The sequence below is a fragment of the Odocoileus virginianus genome, chromosome 7, assembly GCF_023699985.2.
Source record: "Odocoileus virginianus isolate 20LAN1187 ecotype Illinois chromosome 7, Ovbor_1.2, whole genome shotgun sequence".
Lineage (NCBI taxonomy): Eukaryota > Metazoa > Chordata > Mammalia > Artiodactyla > Cervidae > Odocoileus > Odocoileus virginianus.
In genome coordinates, this window is record NC_069680.1 from 76316464 (window position 1) to 76334960 (window position 18497).

Sequence of the window (18497 nt, forward strand, 5' to 3'; positions counted from 1 at the left end):
CACATAGAAATTTTCTTCCTGACATTCTGGATGCCTAGCTTGATGTTACAGATATTACAGGTTGCTGATGCTTTATTACTCTCTTTTTTTTTTCCCCCCAAAATGGTACTTCATTTCTAGTATTCTCTATTTGAGATTGAAAAAGTCTTCTAATAACAACTCTGAAGTGCTCTGCATTCAAAACTGAAGTTTTCAATGAAATAGGCTTTAAAAAAAAAAATCAAATATGAGCACAAATGATATTGCTCCATGAGATTACAAAAATAAAACAGAATGAAAAAGTTGAAAAAAAAATTTCCTGGCAGTGCAATGATCCCAACAATGAAGTGCCCAATAAAGGCAGCAAATTAGCTGAGCTGAGATGGAAAGCAAGCTGCCTCTCACAGGGACATTCCCTGTAGACACACAGGGACGGGCCTGCCCCAGAGTGGGCTCAGGACCCCCAAAGGCCGGGTGGGTCTGTGTGACCAGGCAGAGTTACTCAGTGGACTGGCCCCGCTGGACTTCCAGGCCTGCTTTCAGCCTGGGCTGTTCTTGGCCCCAGCTCACCTCTATGACACCTATTCACCTTTGTCAGGGGTCAAACGCTGCAACCCCTAGAGCAACTGTACACGCCTTGTCAACATTGAATGAAAGACAGCAAAACAATTCCAATGAATCTGTGATGCAGCAAATGGGAGAAACACAGTTCTGAAGTGGTCAATCCCGAAGCCACCTGCCTCCTGAAAGCACACAGCTGCACTATCCTTCGAGAACAGGACGGGGAAGACTCCCTCTGTATCACTTCTAGAGGATTCCCATCGTCTCCCAAAAGAGGGTCCCCAGTGAGTGCCCAGGGTGCTACCAGTCTTAAAAGATTCCTGAAAGTAATGGCTTCACTTGGGCCATCGCTAAGAACATCAGAGTCTTGACCAACCTCCATTGGCCTGTGATACAGTTGAGAAGCCTCCAGCCCAGCAGCTGTTTGGAGACAGCGCAAGGCAGCGGAGGGACATCAGAACCGAGCTCCTGGCCTACAGGGGACAACCCTGCATCAGGGCTGAGTCCCTAATACGGGATGTTCCCACTGCCACTTCTGGGATGCCTGATCTTGACTTCTTGGTGATCACATCTCATTCATGAAAGACCCAGCCGCTCACCCCTCCCTCTCTGACTGAAGGAAGCCCATGAAATGAAACGACTTTTGTTTTCCCCACTCTCATCCATTCCGAAGCCCCGCATCTCTTCTTCCCTCCAGTCGACATACATAACTCCCCGTGACAATAATGGGATATGCATGTGTACCGAGGGGGGCATAGAAATTTTATCTCTCTAAAAATGGGACTAGCGTGGTACAAGCATAGTTTTTGTTTTTTTCCCAAGGCTTTTACTTGGGGCGATATATTGTTCATGTGGTTGTGGGTTTTTTCCTTCTTTTTAATTTTAAATCGAGATTATGAACATATATTATTCAGGTTAATATATCCTTTTCATGTAGAATTCAACTGAAACCAGTGCTAGCACATTTAATGACAACAAGAGAAATTCTCCAGCTTATTATAAACATCCTTCAAGAAACCTGAAATGCATGTCCTCTGGAAATAATTTTGCTGGAGTTTGGGTTATTATTAAAATCTTCTCAGAATTCCATCACTGGGGTCTAATGGGCCTCAAAGCCCTTTTCTGCTACTGATCAGAGAAAAAGTCTTTTTGGTCTTAGAAGTACATTCTGGATAGTAAAAATTAAGCTGGACGAAGGGGGGTTCTTTCCAGACACCAGGGAAACACTGAACAGAGCTGGCATCTCGGTCCTGGGCTGACACTGGGTGGAAGGAAGGCCCTCTCCTAAGACAGGTTCCCTTCAACAATGATGGAATGAACCTCATCCTCGGGCTGTTTTAAGTGCTCTGATCTTTCAGATTCCATGAGAGGAGGCAGGTTTATTGCAGACTTTATAAACTCAAGGGAATCCCAGGCAAATGGGTCTTGGCTACACATTCCTACACATCAGAATACTCTACCTGTGACTGAGAGGTCCTAGAAGACCATAGGACAGGGCTATGCCAAGCTGAGATGGGGATGAGCTATCCAGGAAAGGTTTTCAGAAATGAGGGAGAGTCACAATATCCTTTAGAAGCAGATTCTCATGTTTAATTATCTCTGTTGATAATGAGAAAATTCACCATTCTCCCAAGTGGGCTGACCTGTCTTACTAAAATGTTAGTATAACTATTCCTGAAGGTGGCCAGAGATGACTCTGTCTTGCCGCAATAACCCAACCAGAGCTGGCTACTGTTTAAGTTACTCAGAACTGTACTTCCTAAACTTCAAGGTGCATCGGATTCATCTGGGACCCTGCTGAACTGCAGATTCTAATTCAGTAGATCTAGGGTGGGGCCTGAGCTGCTATTTTCCCAACAAGCTCCCAGGTGATGCCCAGGTTGCTGGTCCCTGGACCTCACATTGAGCAGTGAGGACTTAGAGCTGCAATCTCAAATCTTTGTCCTCGATTCATTCACTCCACATACAGTCTGCAGATCCCAGGTCCCCCACTGAGGACACAGTGATGGAAAGGTTGTCTATGACTTTAAAACTACTGTTAATCAAAATTTAAAACTTCTGGGCATTAAAGGACATAGTCAACAGAGTGCAAAGGCAACCTACAGAATGGATGAAAATATGTGCAAATTATATATCTGAAAGGAGTTAATATCCAGAATATATAAAGAACATCTACAAACACACACAAAAAATCTGATTTAAAAATGGGGAAAGATTAATCCTTTGTTGCTTCGTTTGCTATTATTTTCTCCCATTCTGAAGGCTGTCTTCTCACCTTGCTTATAGTTTCCTTTGTTGTGCAAAAGCTTTTAAGTTTCATTAGGTCCCATTTGTATATTTTTGCTTTTATTTCCAATATTTTGGGAGGTGGGTCATAGAGGATCCTGCTGTGATTTATGTTGGAGAGTGTTTTGCCTATGTTCTCCTCTAGGAGTTTTATAGTTTCTGGTCTTACATTTAGATCTTTAATCCATTTTGAGTTTATTTTTGTGTATGGTGTTAGAAAGTGTTCTAGTTTCATTCTTTTACAGGTGGTTGACCAGTTTTCCCAGCACCACTTGTTAAAGAGGTTGTCTTTTTTCCATTGTATATCCTTTCCTCCTTTGTCGAAGATAAGGTGTCCATAGGTACGTGGATTTATCTCTGGGCTTTCTATTCTGTAAAGGATTAATCTCAAAAATATACAAGCAACTCCTGCAGCTCAATTCCAGAAAAATAAATGACCCAACCAAAAAATGGGCCAAAGAACTAAAGACATACAGATGGCTAACAAACACATGAAAAGATGATCAACATCACTCATTATCAGAGAAATGCAAATCAAAACCACAATGAGGTACCATTACATGCCAATCAGGATGGCTGCTATCCAAAAGTCTACAAGCAATAAATGCTGGAGAGGGTGTGGAGAAAAGGGAACCTTCTTACACTGTTGGTGGGAATGCAAACTAGTACAGCCACTATGGAGAACAGTGTGGAGATTCCTTAAAAAACTGGAAATAGAACTGCCATATGACCCAGCAATCCCAGTCCTGGGCATACACGCTGAGGAAACCAGATCTGAAAGAGACACGTGCACCCCAATGTTCATTGCAGCACTGTTTATAATTGCCAGGACATGGAAGCAACCTAGATGCATATTAGCAGACGAATGGATAAGGAAGCTATGGTACATATACACCATGGAATATTACTCAGCCATTAAAAAGAATTCATTTGAATCAGTTCTAATGAGATGGATGAAACTGGAGCCCATTATACAGAGTGAAGTAAGCCAGAAAGATAAACACCAATACAGTATACTAACGCATATATATGGAATTTAAAAAGATGGTAATGATAACCCTATATGCAAAACAGAAAAAGAGACACAGATGTACAGAACAGACTTTGGGACTCTGTGGGAGAAGGTGAGGGTGGGATGATCTGAGAGAACAGCATCGAAACATGTATATTATCAGATCACCAGCCCAGGTTGGATGCATGAGACAAGGGCTCAGGGTTGGTGCACTGGGAAGACCCAGAGGGATAGGATGGAGGGGGGATCGGGATGGGGAACACATGTAAATCCATGGCTGATTCATGTCAATGTATGGCAAAAACCACTACAATATTGTAAAGTAATTAGCCTCCAACTAATAAAAATAAATGAAAAAATAAAAATAAAAATGGGGAAAGACTTGAACAGACATTTCTACAAAGAAGATATACAAATGGCCAAAGCACATGAAAAAGATGCTCAGCATCACTAATCATTATGAAAATGTAACTCAAAACCACAATGAGATACCAGCTCACACCCACTAGGAAGGCTACAAAAAAAAAAACAAAGACAGAAAACAACAAGTGTTGGCAAGGATGCAGAGAAAACAAAACCCTTGTGCACTCTCACTGAGAACGACATCCATGTTCATAGCAACATGTGGCAGCATCCCAAGAGTCCATCGACAGATGAATGGATAAACAAAATGTAATATACATACATAAATCAAAATATTATTCAGCTTTAAAAATGAAGGAAATTTTGACACATCTTGCAACATAGATGATCCTTGACAATGTTATGCTAAGTAAAACAAGCCAATCACAAAAAGATAAATACCAAATGATTCTGTTGATATGAGGCACCCAGAGTGGTCAAATTTATAGAAAAAGTAGAAGGATAGCATTCAGGGGCTGGGGGAGGGGAGAGTGGGGAGCTATTTAATGAGTACAGACATTTGCAAGATGAAAAGAGTTCTGGAAATTGGTTGTACAACAATGTGAATATACTTAGCACCACTGAACTGTATACTTAAAAATGGCTAAGATGCTCAATTTTATGTGTATTTTAACACAATTTTTAAAAACGTTTAAAAAATATTTTCAGTATCTAAGGTGTCTACCACGTACAGCCTTCACAGTAAGAGAAACATAAAGGTCACTTTGTAAAAAGGCACAATGTGGTTCTAGTGAGGGAGAAAGTTGAGTCAGGCATGAGAAGTGCTAAGATACAGATGAGGTCAGGTGCTGCAGGAACCCTTGGGGCGGGGGGCGGGGGGCAGTCCTGAAGTCAGATGGATGGGGAGGTGGTGGGCACGGGGGCCAGCTGTGGCTGGGAGGAGGAAAGGACAAGCCAGGTGCCTGAGAAGTAACAGCCAGCCTTCGGTCACCAATGAACATGCGGATGAGGGAGAAGGCACCTAGAGTTCAGCAGGGATATCCTAGGTGGGGCAGGACCGGGGGAAGGTGGTGAATTCTGTGTGTCTAAGTGTGGGGTACATGTGGAGCCCCCTGGGGAATGTTTCATAAGCAGTCAGAAGAACCAGTGTGGAATTGGCTTGAAGACTTGAGATTAGGAAACCAATGTGCTGCTCAGGCGGCTGTTGCACCTGTGAGACTGTTGAGCCTCCCAGGCAATGTGTTCAAGGAGAAGAGGACCCCAGAGACAGGTAACACTCTGAAGAGGTGGAGAAGCAGAGGCCAGCCTAACCATCTGGGGGCAGGTGACAGCGAAGAGGGAAAGCAGTTAGCTGGGGTGATGGCAGGTACCCATGTTTACTTCCAGGGACAAGGGCATCAACACCTTGAGGGGTCAGATATAACAGATTAACTAAAATGTGCCATGAGAGTTGGCGATGGGAAGTCCCTGACATACACAGGGTAGAACTGATGCCTGGAAGAGTCCAGATGTGTGAAGAAATGGGGCTGAAGGAGCAGCAGGCCTCACAAAAGAAAGTGGTGTGTGAGCTACATCCTGGAGGTGAGAGGCAGCCCTGTGGGAGGATGAGCCAGGCAGCAGGTGCAGGACAGAGCCCATGGAGCCAGCAGGAAGGGGACCTGGACCACACAGGCTAGCGGGGTGGGCGGGTGGAGTGGGAGATCAGTGATTGACAGTTGCCGCTCGCAGGAAGCCGTGCTTCATCCTGGAGGCAAGGGGGAGCCACGAGAGTATTTTAAGCAGGGAAGTGACATGACTGGAGTTGTGTTTGAGAAGGATCCCTAGGCAGCAGTGCGGGAGATGGATCCGAGAGGGAGACAGGATACAAGAGACCCACTGGGAAACTTGTAATTAAGCCCCTGATGTTACTGGTTTCCCCATGTCTTCAGCCTTTTGCTTGCAAGGGATAGTTTCTCCTTAGAGAACAAGGGTAGTCTGATCTTTCTAGCTACAGAGCGCTACAGGCAAGTGACTTGGTTCTAGAGAGACAGGAAACAGAGGTAATACACTGAGGCAGCCTCAGTGAGGAGGCGTGACCCTGCGGCAGAAGGAGCCCACGGGCCTGCATCCTCTGTGAGTCGGTCTGGGGATGCTGCCAACCCGACCCTCCGGCTCACAGTCCCTGTTACTATTGGGGTCTCGCCTCCCCATCACAGAAAGTGTTTTCTCTTCCTCCACGAGGTCTCTGAATCAATAAGGGACCCAGGGCAAGAAAAAGAAATCAAACATATTCTGTTCCTTCTGAGACAAGGAAGCAACATCAGCCTTTTCTGGAAGTGTGCGAATTATCTCAGTGGGTTCAGGGACTCCAAAACCATGGGGAGGAAACAGGGGTCCCCTGAAGGCCTCTGGGAGTCTTTGACCTAGTACCCATGCCCCCACCACCAACTGGAAGGAAAACTACACATTTTGAGTTTTGAGAAAATGCATCCTGGCCCCCTAAGGATGAAGAACCACTGATATTTTGGAATAATGATTCATTGTCAGCATTCCAGGTTGTTAGACAAAGGGAACACACTGTCTATCAGAAAGACCCTTGGTAATAGGCATGGCTTCATAAGCTAATTTTGAGAACAGGTTGTTGTGTTTGGTTGTTTTGTTAAAATAGGGGAAGGCAGTTTGACACTTCAATTATAAAACATCTAAAATGCCTTTCTCACCTCTTTTTTCTTCTCGAGTCCTATCATTTTTTTCTTTCAAACCACTATTAGTCTCTGGTATATATACTTCTTGCAAAATGCCATGTTATCTTGGAAACATAAGAAAAGATGTTATGCTTCAAGGGTGAAAATGCAAGGACCCAGGCCTGTCATTTTTGCCTGGAGTCCGAGGATCTGCTGGGAGTCGGCATGTGTGGTTGAGAGGAGGGAGATGGAGCCTACAAAGCACCTAACAGAGGAGCTGACACATAGTAAATGCCCAATAAATTGAGGTTCTTCCTTCTTGCCAATGAGTCAGTGGAGGCAATGGGCAGGTTGCTTTCTTGGGATGAGCATGTGTCAACATCACTCTGGAAAGAGGGGCTGGGGGGCTGGAGAACTCTGTGGCCTGTGACCACTTTAGGAAGCACTGTATTATGGACTTGTGGCAAAATGCAGCAATTATAGAATTAAACACCTAAACTAGTACCAGATCCCAAAGAAAAGATGTTTTTAAATTATTTTCTAAATTACCCACCAAGGCCTGTGTGAGTCAACAGGTAGCTATTGACTGTAGTTTCAGCTGCCATCAAGACTTATTGATCTGAGAGATAAATATCGACCAAATTGAGACTGAGGTCAATGCTGGCCTACTGGGAAAATAAATCTTAATATTAACCAAAACCTGTAGACACTAGGCCTGGTATTTTTGACTCTAAACTGCTGATCAGGCAGAGGTACACTCAGAGTCAGGTCTTTCCTTTATTGTGTATTGTTGTAGATGCAAACTGGTTTTCAAATTGACTCATTTCTGGAAAATTTGGTTTAAAACATTTTAAGTCTTTTCATATTTTAAATGATCAAAGGACAGGAAAATTGGTATTTAATAACTGCATTGTGGATATTTCCATAAAACAAAGAATCCATTTTGAACTGCATATATAACTGCCCTGACTTACTTTCTGTGCAAATCAAGAATTTCCTCTGTTGGATCTCTGTCCCAGAGGAGCACAACAGCTCAAACAAACAAAAAGTCCATAACATCGGGAAGGAGGTAGGAGGGAGGTTCAAGATGCAGGGGACACATGTATACCTGTGGCCAATTCATGTTGATGTATGGTAAAAACATCACAATATTACAAAATAATTATTCTCCAATTAAAATAAATTAATTAAAAAAATAAAATTTGATGAAAAGTAAAAAAAAAAAAAAAAACTCATGTGGGGCCAATTTAGGTGTGAAGGGGGTTTTAATAAGCCCCCCCAAAAAAGTCCACAACAAAAAAAATGTGTGATTGGGACCAGTTACTTTTTTAAATGCTACTGAATCTACTTCATTTATAAGTGGCCCCAAACTGCTGAAGGAGGCAGCACTGTGTTGCCCATTCAAGGCTGCTGACATTGCTCCATCCTCTGGGGGAGCAGCCCTTTCTTCATGAGAGATGCAACGCTACCCACTGTGGGTTGTAAGAACCCACTTTCCTTAAGCAGAGTGTTTGAGTGTCCTCACAGGCAACTCTAGGAATGGGGGAACTTACTGTGAGAATTAAATATGATGACATGCAAAAAAGCACTTTTTCTTATATATCCCTGGGATGTATCATTGGAACGTCAATAAAGAGCAGTTTCTGTTTTTACAAGGGGTAAGAGATTAGATTAGAAACAACAGGCCCTGAGCAACTTAGAATATAAAATGGGGAAAATTTACAAAAGTATAATCAGTCTTGAGGTTGTTAATAAATACCAGGATTAGGAATAAAAGATCTGGAAAAGATGCACCCACACCTACACAAATGTGCAGTGGTATGCACAGCTGGGAGACTGAGCTCAGACTATCGGGGAGTCTGATTCTCATGGGTAGGATGCATGATGCTCTAAGAAAAGTTGATCATTTCAGCCTCTGTGTTCAACTGAGTTTCCCAAAGTCCACTGAATGACCATAGATCTATTGAAATTAGCAAAACCTTTGCTGCTGTATTTGAGGACAAAACTGGTATAATCAATAGAGCAGAAATGGTGAGGAATTTTTGATGACATGAACCAGATGGAATCACACTGCATGAAAACAGAACCCACAATTCATTGCAGGGGAAAGGAGGTTCTCTCTTGGAAAACAGAGGAGCCATACTGCCCAGAGGAACAGCAGGTAACCTGGGCACAGAATAGGTCATGAGTAAGGCTGAGCCAGGAGATGTCAGAGTCATGCATAGAGATCCAGGTTTCCCTCTGAGACAAAGCTTTGAATAAGCTGGTTAAAACCTTATGCTCTGGATTCAGAAGGACACAGGTACTGACTGCAACCATCAAGCTCGCAACATTACAGATTTGAAAATCTTTGCTTGCCCTGACCTTGTGTAGATACACTATGCTTAGAAAGTTTTATTTTTACCTTTCATACTAATTAATTTTTTGTGTGGTGTGAAGTACCACATATATACGGTACCACATATGGAAAAGATAATCACCACATACGGAAAAGATAATCCCTTCTTCACTGCACTGCAATGTCACTGTTGTCATAAAATCAAGTGACAATACATATGCAGATATGTTTGGGGCTCTTTATTATGTTCTTTTGGTTTATATGTCTATTCTTGTGCTAATACCATTACTTGAAAGCGAAGTAAAAGTGTTAGCTGCTCAGTCGTGTCCAGCCCTTTGTGACCGCATGGACTGCAGCACGCCAGGCTCCTCTGTCCATGGAATTCTCTAGGCGAGAATACTGGAATGGGCTGCCATGTCTTCCCCCAGGGCATCTTCCCGACCCAGGGATTGAACCTGGGTCTCCTGCATTGCAGGCAAATTCTTTACTGTCTCAGCCACCAGGGAAGCCCAGTTACTTACTACATGGCTTAATTACTGTGGTTTTGATGTAAATTTTGTGAATTGGCATATAAAAACACTCGACTCTTCTGTTCTTTTCCTTTTCAATACATACACATTTTAGAATAGGCTTGCGAGTTTCTCTGCCTCTCTCTCCCTCTTTTTTTCTGTTTCTCTCTCTCTTTCTCACACAAATATATAACTGCTGAACAAAATTAGCAACAAAATGAATAACAATACAAGTACACATTTAAAAGAAATTAGATCTCCATGTATGCACACTGATGTAAAGAAATTAGTGAATAAATCAATAAGAGAAGGGAGCCAGCTCTTGCTTATAGAAGAATTTTAAGTAGTAAACAGAGATGGGTTGAGGAAAACAGAAAATCACCATTAATTCACCATAGTAATAAGTGCTACAAGCAAAACCCACAGATGAACACTAAAATAAGTAGGTGAAAGTTCAAGGAAAAACACACTATTTGCATAGGCTGATGTATCTCCCCTAAAATACCTATTACTGTGGTGGTTTTCATGTGTCCTCAAAGTCTTTGATACCCCTCCCTTCAGGAGGTGCAGCTTCACTCTACTCCCCTTGAGTGTGACCTGGACTTAGTGATTGAATTCTAACGAATAGAGGATGGAGAGGAAAAAGTAGTGATTTTATATGAAGAAGTCTGGCAGACTCACCCTCACTAAGTGGTCAAGGTGAATGTCACAGCAGGTCCCCTCCATGGGACGCAATGAGAAAGGCATATCTCTTCTGTATTGTTCTTCCCTCAAATCCATAACCTCATTTCTAATCATTGAAAAACCTCAGAGAAACCCAAAGCAAGGGACATTCTAAAAAATGTAGCTACTACTCTTTAAAAGTGTCGAGGCCATAGAATTGAGGCACTGATTGGAAGAGGTTAAGGAGACAGGACCATGAAATCCATGTGCTAGCCTGGATGGGATCCTGCACCAGAAAAAGAACATTCATGGAAAAACTGCTGAAATCTGACCCGAATCTGGAGTGCAGCTAATGGTAATACGCTGAAGCTAAATTCTTAGTTTTGACAAATACACCACAGCTTTGTGAGATGTTAACCTTAGGAAAAGCTGGGCGTACAGTAGACAGGAACTTTCTGTATCATCTTTCTAATGCTTTTGTAAATCTAAAAAGTATTTCAAAATAAAAAGTACAACATATATTCTGGAAGGTTCTTTTGCAGTCTCTTCAGAGTGGTTATCAAAACAAATGTATACAAGCTGGTCCACTTTATATTTTAAACATTCCAGAGTGTGATTTTTTTTCCTTCTTTTCAAAAAGGAGCATGGATGATAAAAAGCAATCCTATGTGGATTTTTAAAAAGCCACTCTGGGAACTAGGTATGGAGAAAAATTGGCTCGAAAGCTGACCCAAGAAGAGAGAACGGCCTTGCTTGGACGAAGCACCAAGAACTTGGAGCATGTTTTGAGTCAATAAAGGTACTCCTTGGACCAGAGTGTGTTTAGGGCTTGAGGGGACAGCACAGAGAATGTGGTTACTCACCAGGGTGACTTTCCTTTGTGGCTTTAACAGCTTCGGTTTATGGAACGTGGTGGCGATGGGAGCTGTAGAAACACGTCAAGGGTTTAGTTTGCAATTCCTTCCAGGACCCTTAAAGTCCACATTACCATGAGCACCACAGACAGTCTTACGGGCCCCTTCTTGCCTTCATGGAAGAACTTCAGTTTCTGATCCAGGTAACAGTTGGACTGGTGCCCTTCGGGGAATGGTGATCCCCTCCTAGCCTTTGGACATGTCACCCTCTCTCCTCAACAAGGTCGACAAAACACCACCAGCTACAAAGAGGTCAGTGCAGGTGAGAACCAGGTACACTTGGTTAAGGCTGAGGCTGGAACTTTCCCTGGGGCTTCCTCCTGGCTGCACACTAACCCTGATGGTGGTGACCTCTGACCCTCACAGCCACCCTGTGCGGTCATTAGGGAGGGTCTTATTGTCCCCACTTAACGGAGGAGGAAACCGAGGCTCCTCCTGCAATGTCATGTAACTAACTAGCATTAAATGATTTGGGGCTTGAACCCAGAGTCAGGCTCTGCCACGTGGTTCTCTGAGTCTCATTTTCGTCTTTCGTTAGACAGGGCACTGTCTACTCTGATTGAATGAGACGCTACAACAGTACACTGCCCAACCCAGAGCAGGGACCACCCCCTTCCCTCCCCACACATGTCATGCCTCCCAGGACACCCACGACTCCCAGCCTCTTCCGTCCACCTGATACATGTTCAGACTCAGCAACACTGCCTTCTACCACAGGGCTCCAAGGGTGCTTAGGGGACATCCTAGAAACTCCCAGTTGAGGAATAGAATGGATCTTGTCTTGTTATTAAATTATTCATCGGGGAAACCCTTGTATTCCCAACTATATATCAAAACCTTTGAGGTATGACCTCCTAAGTCAGCCACAGTTATTTGAGGAGCTATTTAAAGACACCTTTAGTTCTTGCCTCAGGAAATGCCCATCTTCCTCATTTATGTTTCTCTGTCATAATTCCTTGGAATCAAGGAATAACCCTCATTTTATCCCTAGAACAAATCCAAACTAAGTTACACACCTGTTTTTCATCCTTAGAAAAATCAGAGAAATTTTTCCCTTAAATGAACAGACACCCTTTTGCCCCATCCTGCTTTGCACAGATTATGTTAGTAGTTCAGAGGGAAATACACTTTAGAATCATCTGTAGAGGTGTGTGGCCAATGGCCCCACGCCCCCCTCAGCCCACCTCAGGGACAGGGCTCAGATATGATCAGAGTCTAGGTGGAGTTTTCCAGACCTTATAATCAGGAATGTCACATCCTCCATCTGGCTCTCTCCTGTCCTAAACTCACATCAGACCCCAGGGGCTCTGCTCTCCACGGGGGTGACCACTGGCTAGTCTCCTACCTTTGGCAGGAACTGCAGGAGGAACATCAACTTTCTCCTTCCGCCTCTTGCCCTTCTTGGGCTGCAGAGGGGCCAAGCTGGTCACGCTGGTGACAGTCTCCCCTGAGCTGCAGAAGAAAAAGGTCTCGGTGAAGGCAAAGGCAGGTTTGTTCCAAGGAAAGGGAGCAACAGTTTCTGAGAACCCAGATGAACCTATGTAAGGTAGGATTTTTTTAGAGCTGAAATGAGATGGCTCTGTGCTTATCCCTAAGGATGTCTGATACTGACCCTTGGCTAAGGATGATGAGATGAGCTGGTTAGGAATATATACTGTGCTGTGTAACACTCCAAAATCTCTGGAGAGACCCAGGGCCAGCTTGCTTACATTGTTTGGCAATGTATAGATTAGTGGTTTACACGTAGTTAATGGGTTTACTCAGTCTGGCTTGGCTATATCACCAGTAGGGTGTTAAGATATCACTAAAAACTTCTTGAGCTCCCCTAACACCAGTGTTCCTTGCACATGTCTTTGTAGTTCACAATCCAGAGACAGAGCAGCCCCTGTGCAAGGGAGAAATGACCCTGGGGAACTGCAGCTGGGAGCCCCCCGAGTCCACCATGATTGGTCATACCTTATCCTCCTGCTGTACGTTCACCTATAAGGTAGAGGCTGAAATGATCCTCAGGAGTGTGGTGACTGTTTTCAGTTATCTGGGTAGTTACTTATGCAATCACTGTAGTATCATATCCTATGTGTTATCCATTATAACCCAAAGTAATGGGTAAGCCTTATATTACAGGTAAGAATACCAAGACTCAAAGATGCCAAGTGACTTGCCCTAAGCGACACTGTAAGCACACAACACAAAAACTGCACACCCAGACTGGCCTGATGTGAAACCTGCTGTCAATGCTACCTGCGTATAGAGTTCACACACTTTCTTGAATGGCCATCAGTCTTCTTTCAAATGCATCCTACTGGCTCCAGCAACCCAGAGGAGAGTACCTCTCTTGTCCTCAGACACATAATCGGCCAGGTAAGTACAGTTACCAAGAAAGGCTATCTCCATGATACACAGGACTTCTAGAAATCCATTAAAATATGACCCAATAACCAAAATGAATGAAGGTGGTAAACAGTTTTCACCCAAGAGGAAAGGCTCATACCTAGGAAAATGTGCTAAAACTTTCTCAAGAAAGAGGAATCCAAATAAAAATGTACTGTACTTTCTTTCTGCACACATCAGAATGGCAACAATCAAACTTAAGGCAAAGCACTCTTTTGGCAAGGGTATGAGGAGTCAGGCGCTCAGAAGTATTGGGGTACAAGTGGAAACCCTTCCTGATGCAGAATAATTCAGCAATCAGGATCACAGGGCTATCAGAATTACAAAGATTTATATTCTATGGCCTGGCAGTTTCACTTCTGAGAATTTATTGTGTGGATATTCTTGCATGGGTACAATAGGTACATATAAGTCATTATAGTGCTATTGGTAACAGCAATAGATTAGAAACAGCCTAACTGTCCATCAGCATGGGACTGGTTAAGGAAATCATGGTGAATCCATAAGTGCACACAAAGGGTCCTTTGAAACTGGAATGAGGAACTATTTATACCAGGATAAGGAAAGAACCATTATTAAGTGAAAAGCCTAGGTGTTGGACAATGTGTAAAATGTGTCATTTTTTGTATAAAAAAAAGGAGAAAATGATATATCTTAGTATTTATGTGCACAAGCATAGAGAAACTTCGGAAATATTCACTTTGGAAATATCCATTAAAGAATTTAAAAAGTATTCCTTAGAATGTGGGTGCTGAGGAACTAACGAGATAGAAGACTGGACAGAGAGAATTATCACTGCACACATATTTTTTCAATTAATTATTTCACTTTTAAATTTAAATTACTAAACCATGTGATTGTCTAGGGGCTTCCCAGGTGGCACTAGTGGTAAAGAACCCCCTTGACAATGCAGGAGACATAAGTGATGCGGGTTTGATCCCTGGGTTGGGAAAAGCCCCTGGAGAAAGGCATGGCAATCTACTCCAGTATTCTTGCCTGGAGAATCCCATGGACAGAGGAGCCAGGTGAGCTACAGTTCATAGGGTTGCAAAGAGTCAGACACAACTGAAGCGACTTAGCACGCACACATGTGATTGTATAATCTTTGAAAAACAGTAAATTAAACACAAATATCTATCTATCTAAATATATATACATTTAATAAAAGAAAACAGACTATTCTAATACAGTCCTTGAGTTTTAAAATAACAAAGTCTGAGTCATACAGTGACTAGTGGGGAAATTTCTAAGAATATAGTTCACACCAAGAGTCCCCAAAGATAGCTTATTTTTATTGGGAACAGAAACTCTAGCTGACCATGCCTTTAAGTATAAGGTCAACTGTGTAAACTCACAAATAGCCAAAAGGAATGTGCGTTTACAAAACTCTGGCCACTAAGAGGGAAAAAGGGATGAGAAACCCTCAGGATTGTTTAAATACACAACCACATGTACAACTTCATTTCCTAGCATCTTAAACTCTTGAAATGTTTTTTTTTTTCTTTCCATTATAAATTAAGGCATGTTCATGTTTTAAAATGGTAATTACAGACATGAAAACAAAAATAATAAGTCTATCGTAACCTTTGTAAATATTTCCAGTCTTTTTCCTCTTCTGTGTTTTATTTCTTTTTTTGACCTTATTTTTTTGAGCAGTTCTATGTTCACAACAAAACCAAGCAGAAGGTACAGAGATTTCAGACAGACCACTGCCCAGCCACATTATGAACTTCTTCCACCAGAATGGTATATTTGTGATAATTAATAAAACTACTTTGACACATCATTATCACCCAAAGGTCACTGTTCAATTAGGGTTCACTCCTGGTGGTGTACATTCTATGGGTTTGGACAAATTTATAATGTATCCATTACTAGAATAAGGTACAGAATAGTTTCCATGCCCCCAAATTCCTCTGTGCCCCACCTAGTCATCCCTCTCCCCCATCTCTGGCAACCACTCTTTACTATCTATCTCCATAGCTTTGCCTTTTCCAGAACACCATGCAACATCTGAACCTTTTCAGATTCGCTTCACTCACTTAGAAATATGCATTTAAGTTTCCTCCATGTCTTTTCATAGCTTGATAGCTCATTTCTCTTTAATGTCAAATAATATTCCATTGTTTGAATGTACCAGAGTTTATTTATTCATTTATCTACTGAAAGACATCTTTGTTGCTCCCAAGTTTTGGAGATTATGAATAAACAGCTGCTAGCCACATCCATGGGCAGGCTTTTGCGTGGACTTAAATTTCAACTCTTCCCTGGCTCTTATACATTGTTTTTTAAAAAATAAAATTGGATTACAATTTTGCATCCTACTTTTTACTTAATCTACATTTTCCAAATTGTTATATCCTCCTACTGTTCTAATGACAAGACATGCTGCAGTTTACTTAGCCTTTCCCCAGCATCTAAACATCTGTTTCCCAATTTGATATATAAATAACATTGCTATAAGTGTATTTGTGCATAATGGTTTTCCATTCTTAGACTTTCGTTTTTGAATTCTTAGACCTAGAAATACTAGTTCAGGAAAAAAGGATCATTTTAAAAGCTATTCAATACCCACTGTCAAAATGATTTCTGACAAGTTAGTACTATTTTATAGCCACTTGGTCAATGGATAAGCATATTTATGTTTTCATCCTTTTTAACGCCAGATTTATCAGTTAAAAAAATTTCTCTCATTTAATAAAGAAAAATGTGCTATCTCCTTTTATTTGCACTTCTCTGCTGGCTAGGAGGAACCTTTCCTGTGTTTGTCTAATTGTGTTTTCTCATTTATGAATGATGTATGGACACCTTCTACTATTACTTATTGGGATCATGAATCTTTCTTATAGATCTGCTTACACTTTTTACATCAATCTGACATGCTTATCACAAACATTCCTCCTGTTTTGAATTTTCACTTTTTGTTAAATGCATGGTCATTTATTTTTGTTAAAATCATTTGATATTTTCTTTTTGATCACTGCCTAACAACAACTTGCTCTGCTATTTTCTTGGTTTTAATCCTCTTGCTCCTTAAAATAAAATGAAAATTTTCAGATATGTAAGTCTAAGCCATTAAGTCCAGGGCTTTCTGTAAGCTGAAAAAGATCTCTGCTTTGTCATCACCATTCCCCCTGAAAACAGTAAAACTGCACTAAACTTAGTTCTGCTTCATACCTCAGTCATGAGCCCTCAGATACAATGAGTCACCACAATGGCATATGACAGACAACTGTTCTCGCAGCATCTTACATCTCCTGTTAAGCCAGCAGGCCTAGTAGGAAATTTTGACAAAGAAAGTGCATTTTATGATTCACTTACAAGAAAAGTTATTCTACATCTTGGGTTGCAACAGGGCTACATTTTGTGTCTGACACAAGGAAGCAAGCATTGCTGGAGCCAGTCAAACCGAGGAAGATAGAAAATAGACCAGATTGAACAGAAGTGCTATTTGTGGGAAACAGGGCAGTTCTTCTGGCTCCAACCAGGGTGGGGAAGGAGGCGCACGTGTGGGCCCCTTGTTGTGACATGCACAAGGTTCCAGCCCAACTGCCTCTCATGGGAGTCCCCATCCCACGAAGGCTGGGCACCTCTGCTCCACGGAGGCTGGATCCCGCGAACAGGCTCTGGTGCAGGCAGAAGTGCACTGAATCTGATTCCACTCTGAGCAGGGAGGTGATACAGGGCAAGTCCCTCACTTCCCTGGGCCACATCTCCCAACCTGCAAAGTGGGGAGATGTACCCTTGCTATTCAGCCTCCTAGGCTGCTCAGTAGTAAGAACCCGCCTGCCAATGCAGGAGATGCAGGACACACAGGTTCGATCCCTGGGTTGGGAAGATCCCCTGGAGAAAGAAATGGCAATCCATTTCAGTCTTCCTTCCTGGGAAATTCCATGGACAGAGAAGCCTGGCGGGCTACAGGATAGCAAAGAGTCAGACAAGACTCAGCAATTAAATAGCAACAACAACCCCTGCCATCTATCTCACAGAGTTATCATTAGGGTCAGATGAGACAGCTCAGCCTAAATGAGATGGGACATGAGCTAAGCAGCATGGATCCTACCCTCCAGTGTGTGGATGCAGGTGAGGAATGGGGACATTTCATGGTGCCACCTAGGGAGAACAATTTTACCACTTGGTTATCTTATGGTGCCACGTCTTAGCCCTGAGGGGGAAGCACAAACTTCAGCTTAAATCTTGATCAGAAAATCTTTCTTCCTGAGAGAGCACAGAGTGCCCTTCCAGAGCCACTGATGTACCCACAGATATACAAGTACCAGGCAGGACAGAGCAGGCGAGCAGGGCGTGGGGAGAGGCTGCACCCGAGTGGTGGGCGGCCGCCCTAGGACACCAGGTAAAGCAGGCAAACTGGGTTCTACCAGGCATTGAACCAATTGTGACCAATCATGTTTTGCAGAAGCTCAAGTTAATAAGAGCTCTATCAGTCTACCCTACGCAAGGCACTGTGAAAAGTACCTGATAGCCATAATCTCTGACCCTCCCAGATGGGAAAATGAAGCCTCAGAGGGGTCAAGGCAGGCGCTTTGGGATCTGAATCAGTTCCATCCGCTGCCAGGCCCTGAAGCAAGGACTCTGGGCCCAGCCCAGACAACAGAGAACAAGAAAACTAGGGTAGGAAGAAGGTCAACAGAGCCAGATCCACAATGGCTGCTCTGGGCTTAAACCAGCTTCCTAAAGAGAAGGTAGCAGAAGACGTTATCAGCATTTCACTGCATTTTCAGTCTAAACTAAATGCAGGACTATTATAGCTGCTCAGAGCTCTGTCCTGGTAAGAAGAGAGGTCGGAATGAGTGCTAG

At 42.7% G+C, this 18497-nt stretch overlaps 1 protein-coding gene across 2 annotated transcripts in view; it reads right to left on the minus strand.

The window, feature by feature from the left end:
• VSTM4 (V-set and transmembrane domain containing 4) overlaps positions 1-18497 on the minus strand; it is an 81221-nt gene that overhangs the window by 13177 nt on the left and 49547 nt on the right. For both annotated transcript variants that reach the window (XM_070471010.1, XM_070471009.1), the window contains 2 exons: positions 12634-12740; positions 11238-11299 (listed from right to left, as the gene is read on the minus strand). In XM_070471010.1, coding sequence (XP_070327111.1) covers positions 11238-11299; positions 12634-12740 — 169 coding nt within the window. The remainder of the gene's footprint in view (positions 1-11237; positions 11300-12633; positions 12741-18497) is intronic.